General features: G+C 27.0%; 1 protein-coding gene across 1 annotated transcript in view; it reads right to left on the reverse strand.

Moving 5' to 3' along the window:
- Positions 1-1541: 1541 nt before the first annotated feature.
- LOC105617769 (kinesin-like protein KIF9) overlaps positions 1542-7590 on the reverse strand; it is a 13992-nt gene continuing 7943 nt past the window's right edge. The window contains exon 8 of the mRNA XM_012199326.1: positions 1542-1716. Within this exon, the coding sequence (XP_012054716.1) occupies positions 1542-1716 (175 nt within the window). The remainder of the gene's footprint in view (positions 1717-7590) is intronic.

The following is a 7590-nucleotide window of genomic DNA, read 5'->3' on the forward strand; positions in this document are numbered from 1 at the left end:
TACTTAATTCTTAATTTACTCTAAAAAACTTTCTTTTTTAATTCTTAAAACTAAGAAGAAGTATTGTATATGATGAAGTATATGATAAAGAGTGCATTCTGTTTCATGCATGATGTGCATAATGCATCATTTATCCTTATTTAATATTCGATGAATAACAAGAATAAATGATTATGCACATCATGCGTATCATGCATAAGAAGGAAGTTGCATAACGATGTTACAATAACAAAATACTATCATAAAAAATTAAAAATAAGTTAGCAGACCTTTAATCTTTCAATGCAGATCCTTTAATAGGTTATTAATTTTAGTTATTCATAACTAAACTAGGACATAAATAATTTTATTTATTTTATTTATAATAGTTGATTAATAATAATAGTTGATTTAAGTTAATTGTAATAGTTGATTGTATGGTTTTACAAAGTAAAAATTGTATTGCTAATTTAAGTTACGCAATTTATCATTATAAAATTTTCGGAAAAAACTTTTCTGAGATCATGAAAATTGCCACTTTAAATTATATAATTTTTTTACATACTATAATTTCTTTAATTATTTTACATATAAATAGTATTAAAGATATAAAAATAGTTTCCAAATTATTCTACATTTTATTTTGGTATATATTGATATGAAATATTATATCTGATAAATAATATATCTGATAAGTGTAATCATAGCATTAATGTGTGTGTAATGCATAAAAGAAACGTAATCTATAAAACTAGTAACGTCTTGTCTTTTATTTTTTTTTTATGTCGATGTACAATGGTCAAAAAAGAAAAATAATTCAAGAATTTTAAGATGGAAACCATTTATTTTATTTCGTAAATATTTAGATGAACTTCTCTGTGTTCAAATTATTTAAAAAATAATATCAAATTGTTTGTCTTGAAATTCTATTAGGAAAAAATATAAAAAAAAACTTCAAGTTTTTATTTCTACTCTCGAAAAATCTTATTGAAATAAACAAAGTCGATTTTCGTCGAGATCGACATTTTTTATTTTTATAAAAAGATTCTCCAATATTTCTTTGTACAAATACAAAGAATTTAAGCCATATTTTTTATGGTCAAAATTTCCATTCCATGTTTTTTAATTTTTTTAAATATTAAATTATTTAATGTTAGTAAATTTTTAATCTATTGATGTTACATAAATCATGTTATTTCAACGATACTAGAGAATATATTTTTAGTTTCACAATTATTTAGAGAATACAGATTTATGAAAATATTATTTGAATAAAATAACATCTTTTAGATTAAGTGAAAAAATTTATTAATAAATTGTATTATTTTTATTTTTAAATTTTTCTTTTACTCTTGTACGTTCTAATCCAAAGAGTTTGAAAATTTGTTTACAATAAACGTACCATTTTTTTTTTAAACACTAAGAATTTTTTGAGTCTCAGGTACAAGCTTGCCATTTCAAATCGAATCGCAAGCTTTCTTTATTAAGTATATTTTTCTGTTAATAAGAACTGTACTACGATATTTGATAAATTTATTGGATCTGACGCCTATTCAAACAGTTCATGTGGAGTAGTTTATCTGGCGATCAGATGGGCGTTGAAGACTTGTAGCCATCTGGAAACAGATGGAAACTGATAGTGTCTTGATGCTAAGCCAAGCGCAACGACATTGCCACGGCAATGTCATTGCGCTTGACTTAGCATCTACTTTATGCGAGTCGGCGAATTGCGGAAGGCTGAAATTATCATAATATCTCAATAAGGGCAGAATCTATCACGTTCTAATTGCACCAAGCAGTGAGTCACTCGGCGTCCTGACGCTGATAATATAATTAGTATATTCCTCAGGTTTTTCCACCGTATCAATTTAGCTTTAGAGCTTCTTCGAAGAGTAGAGTCGCTTATGTTTTTGCATTTGATAGTAGTTTGCATTCTTACTCCTTAGAGTTTGTCAACACTCGAGGGAACTTACAATTTAACGCCGAATCCGAACGGACGCGAAAAATCGGGGCGCAGCGCACAGGTAGGATCGAACCTGGATCCCACAGATCACAGTTAATTGTACCGAGCAGCTACTCGATGCCCCGATGCTGATTATTCAATTGTAACCGTGATATAAACACAGTATAATCAGTAGAGACACTTCGTGTCGGCACCTTTGATCTCCGTATTGCCAGTCACGTGAGCATCCACCATGTTAACATTTAAAAAATTCAGGGTCGAATAGAGAATGTAATGCCTTATAAGTAAGCAACCAAAATTATGCTGTAAAAATCCCTTTTTTAAGGGTCTAAAATATGTTCTGTGAAATTGAAAAAAATGCTCTAAAGAAAGGAATATATGCATTTAAAAATTATTTTTTATCGCAGAAATTTTCAAATTATTAATTAAGTTTTTTACTTATAATAACAAAGTAAAATGAATTTGATAAAATTTGTTTAAAAAATTTAATTAGTCTTACGCAATTGTCTGCACAAAAGATATAGAGGTACAAAATGTTCCAGATCTACACAAACAAATAGCTATTCTTACAGCTGACAAAGATACAAACATGTGGCATTTGAATTACAAACATGTGGCATCTGAATTACAGAAAAAATTTAATAAAGCCGAATAATGTAATATTTTATGAATAACAGAGTTGCAGGTTGTGAAAAGTGATTTGATGAAGCAAGTGATTACTGTACGCATTTTCTTATTTCCCGCGCGCGTGTTCTGTGCCTGTCCTCTATGCAGCGCGAACCTATCTAGTTTTGTTCACAGGCAGAGCGTTGCCTGCACTATTGCGCACGGCGTTGTCTCACTCTCGGGTATTCGTCTTGAATCTGTTAGCTCATATTTTTGTAAAATATTGATTTCAAGATTATGTGACACAGTTTTCAATTATTTGATCCTTCGAGCTCAAATATTATCCAGCAATCTATATAAAGGTCACAAGGCCATCAAGAAAACCAGCGCTATATATAGCGTAACAGGCACAAGCCTACACAATTACTTTAAGTAACCAATATGATGCGGCGTGCAAAGATAATCAAAAATTAAAGGAAACACTGTCGTCGTATAAATCCAGACATAATTCATACATGTATTACCTGCGAGAAGTACGACGATTTGTTACAAGAGAAAAACAAAATTGCATTAGAACTGAAAGTGACGAAAGTTCAGTTGAATCAGAAAAACAAGGATCTCGAGAATTATCTCCACAAGATAAAAGAATGGAAGGAAAAAAACACGGAACTTGATAAAGAATTAGACGAATTTGGTGTTATTTGTGAGCACGACGCAGAGAATGCGAGGCTTCAAGACAAGTATTTCACATGTGCTGAAGCTGACAAGCTATAAGATAAAAATTCTTGAAAAGAAAGCTCAAAATAATCTGTCGTAAACAAATACGTCCTCTAACAAGGCCTCCAAGAGTCTCATCTCACGATGATGAATAGTTGTGCGATAAATTGAAAAACAAAATATGGAAGTTAGATTAGAAGTTAGATAGTAGTATCAAAGAATGGAAAGATTGCATTAGAATTAGGGATGGACAATATTAAGCGATTAATCGATACATCGACGTTTTCTTTAGCTGAAGCGAATATTTTTACTCGATATTTTCTCTGATCGATTAATCGATGTCCGATTAATTTTCAACACAGAGAGAAAAACAAATTGCATTAGAACTGGAAGTAACGAAAGTTCAGTTGAAAGAGGACATGATGGCCCAAAATCTGTAATGGCGCAAAATGCTGCCGCGCACTATTGTCCTCTGACAAAGTGAATGTAAACTACAACGTTCATTTTTTTTAGAATATATCATTCATTTTTCAAGGCTGGAGATGATAAATCGACATTTGGTTCAAATAATCGTGCTACCAAATATCGATTTCTCATCTCCAGCCTTGAAAAATGGATGATGTACCTTAAAAGGGACGTTGCTATGTAGTTCATATCTATTTTGTCAGAGGGCAGCATTTTGCGATTATAGGTTTTGGATCGTCATGTTCTCTCTCAGGTTTTTCTTTGCTCAACATCGGTTGCCAATGGTGCCATTTCTCCAGATATTGCGAACAGTACGAATAGTAACTAGTGAACACTTAAACCAACTATTGTTTTTGAGTTCTCTATCACAAAAAGAGTGAGGATTAATATAAGATGCTAGATCAACACTATTTTTTATGTTCCTGTATTAAGTAATAATTATCGCGATTACATGTTATATATATTTCTTTTATGTAAAGTTTTTTTCATATATTATATATATATATATAATATAATAATATATATATATATATATATATATAACTAAATGACTTACTTTATATAAAATACTTTATATAGTTATATAGTTTTATTATTAAATATATAAAGTTTATATAAAGTTCATTTGAAGTTTTTATAAATTTATGCTTAATAAATTTATGCTTAAGGCTCGGTTTCATAAATATAAGATTAACTTCAATCTCGGTTAACTTAATATTTATCTCTTTCTTAGATTTGAAAAAATAAAGAGTAAACCGAGAAAATTAATCTTACATTTATGTAACCGAACCTAAATCCTAACTTATTCAAATAATCTTTTGTTCTTTATCACCAATGAGATTTTTTTTAACCGCAAAAAGAATTTTAAAATGTCGGCCGAGAATATTTACTTTGAATAAAATTAATATGAAATAATTAATAATTCATAATAATAACAGTCACAATATATAGTTTATTTTGTGTTTTATACTTTTTGATTTTAACGCGATTTCCTCGCGTTACTTCCTAGACAATAGATAGTTTGCAATAAAACGACTAAAATAATGGAATAAAAAGATACTAATAATATCTTATGCCATATATGATTTATATATAATTATTGTTAATTTTATATATTACTAAATATTTTCAAAATGACAAAATAAAAGTTGTAAAATATACTCATTTGATATACACACATCGTCTATTTGACATATATTCTAGCTTTTTTCATTGAAGAACATAAATTTTTTATAAACTGTAAATAATTGTACGGTCAACTTAAATAAAACTTTACGAGAACAAACTTAAGTGTTTACTTTATAATTATAACGATTTTTGAATTGCTGTTTTATACGCAAGTGTCAATTTAAAAAAGAATAATTACAGAATAAGGTTATATTTTCAAAATATCTATTAATAATAAGACTCATAAAATTTGAAAAATAAGAAAGAAAAAGGGCCAAAAAATTATTTTATAAAATTAACATTGTTAATGTAAAAGTTGGAACATAAGTAACGTAACAATTATATCCTTTAGTTAATACTATATATAATAATACTATATATAATAATGTGCTAGCAAACAAACAAATATTTTGATCGCGATCGGATCATTATCAATATTAAAATATATAATATTACAAACAATAAAAACAAAACATAATATAAGTTATACTTTCAACTTGTAACATTCTAAATTAGAACTAATTAAATATGTTCAAAATAGTACGGTAAAAGTCAATAAAATTTTTTCTAGATTATTTCTAGATTAGATATTGATATTATTAACTTTTGTATTACAAGTATTACAATTATAGTCTTGTCTTATATTTCATCAAACGCGAGAAACCTTCTTAACAAAAGAATATAACTTAGCAAAGGAATATTTTGCGACTCAAAAAAGAGCAAAGCTTGTTTCTAAGACTCAACAAATTCATATTGTAGTATCATTCCTAAAAAAAATGGTACATTTATTGTAAAAAAATTTTCAAACTTTTGGATTATATAGAACGTACACAAGTAAGAAAAAAAAATAAAAAATTGAAAAATAAAAATGATCCAATTTAGAGGAAAGTTCCCTATTATGAAATAGGTGCTTAATATAAGATAGCGGCGTTTCTGCTAAACTAATAAATGTTATCTATTAATTCTACTATGAATTTATTGCTCTTAGATTGAAAACTATTTAATGGAAAATTCATTTAGATCATGCCTGTAGTCATTCTAAAAAAAAATTTTAGAATTTGTAGAATAGAATGTCTTTAAGTTTCATTGACATGAGCTTATAAAAACCTTGTTTATTATTTAATAAGTAAATATTGGACACTAATTCTTTATATAGTGATAGAGTAAGATTGTATTAATAGAAAAATACGGGATATGTTGAATTGCTTAATTACAGAAGTTAGATTTGATGATCGTGGCGTAAGGCGTGGATATCATATGAGATATCGTATAATAATATAAGATATCCAGATATTTCTAATATGAAATAACCTATATTATGATGAAAATTGTTGCATAAATGTTGTTATATATTAAAAAGGACAACCAGAATGAACATCGAGTGTCTATTTCTATAATACTTGATTTCAACTACTTGGAGACGATTTCTGAGTATAATGATAATCCATTACATGCTCATTTTTTGTGCACGCTGGCTGTGTTTGTTTGTACTTTAGAAATATTAAATAAATATTAAATAAAATTTTTTAATTGCAGTACTGATGTACTTTGCGTTTTATTATCGATTTCTCAGAGCATTTCTATTAGGAACACAATTATTTGACTTTAGGATTCGCTCACTTTTTTCTATTTAATATAAAAAAAATTTTAATTAATTTGGAATTTGAATTAAATTTTATGTGACATTATCTTAAAGCTTATTAAATTTTCTTTAAAATGACCTATAAATATTATTTTTTAAAATTCTGTCCATAGATTTATAGCATTTACCAAAAATATAGTCAGTATCTCATAATAGGAGTCTTTCCTCTATTAAATTTCTTCACATCTAAAAAACGTTATTTTATTCAAATAATATTCTTATAAATCCTTATTACTCAAATAATTGTGAAATTAAAAATATATTTTCTAGTATCGTTATGACATAACATAATTTATGTAATTCATTAGCAGATTAAAAATCTATTAACATTAAACAATAGATTTAATAATAGATTTATTTTGAAAAATTAAAAAACATGGAACGAAAATTTTGACCATAATCAAATGTGATTTAAATTCCTTGTATTAAGAATATTGAAGAATTGAAGAATTTTTTTATAAAAATTAAAACTGTTGATCTTGACGAAAACCGGCTTTGTTTATTTCGATCAGACAGATTTTTCGAATAGAAATAAAAACTTGAAATTTTTTTCATATTTTTTTCCTGATAAAGAATTTCAAGACGAACAATTTGATGTAGTTATTTTTTAATTGTTTTTAAATGTGTTATAATTTAAAATGTTTGACTCTTACTTTACCTTTTATTTATTGTTATTTATTTGATTATTTTTTGTTTTTCAATAATTTAAACAAAAGTTATATTCAATTAAACGTTTACGAAATGAATTAAAAATATTTAAAAATTCATATCTAAGAAACTCATAAAGATAAAAATTTTTAAAAATAACTGAATATGTTATTTTAATGTGAGGAATATATTAAAAAATCATTAAACAAATCGACAAGAATTGGTGATGAAGGCCGTCTGAATTGAAAATTCCCCGCATAGTATATTATGTACCATGTATATTATAACCATGTTTCACACACACACACACACACACACACACACACACACACACACACACACACACACACACACACACACACACACACACACACACACACACACACTATATATATATATATAT

The sequence above is a fragment of the Atta cephalotes genome (genome assembly GCF_000143395.1).
Source record: "Atta cephalotes unplaced genomic scaffold scaffold00001, whole genome shotgun sequence".
Lineage (NCBI taxonomy): Eukaryota > Metazoa > Arthropoda > Insecta > Hymenoptera > Formicidae > Atta > Atta cephalotes.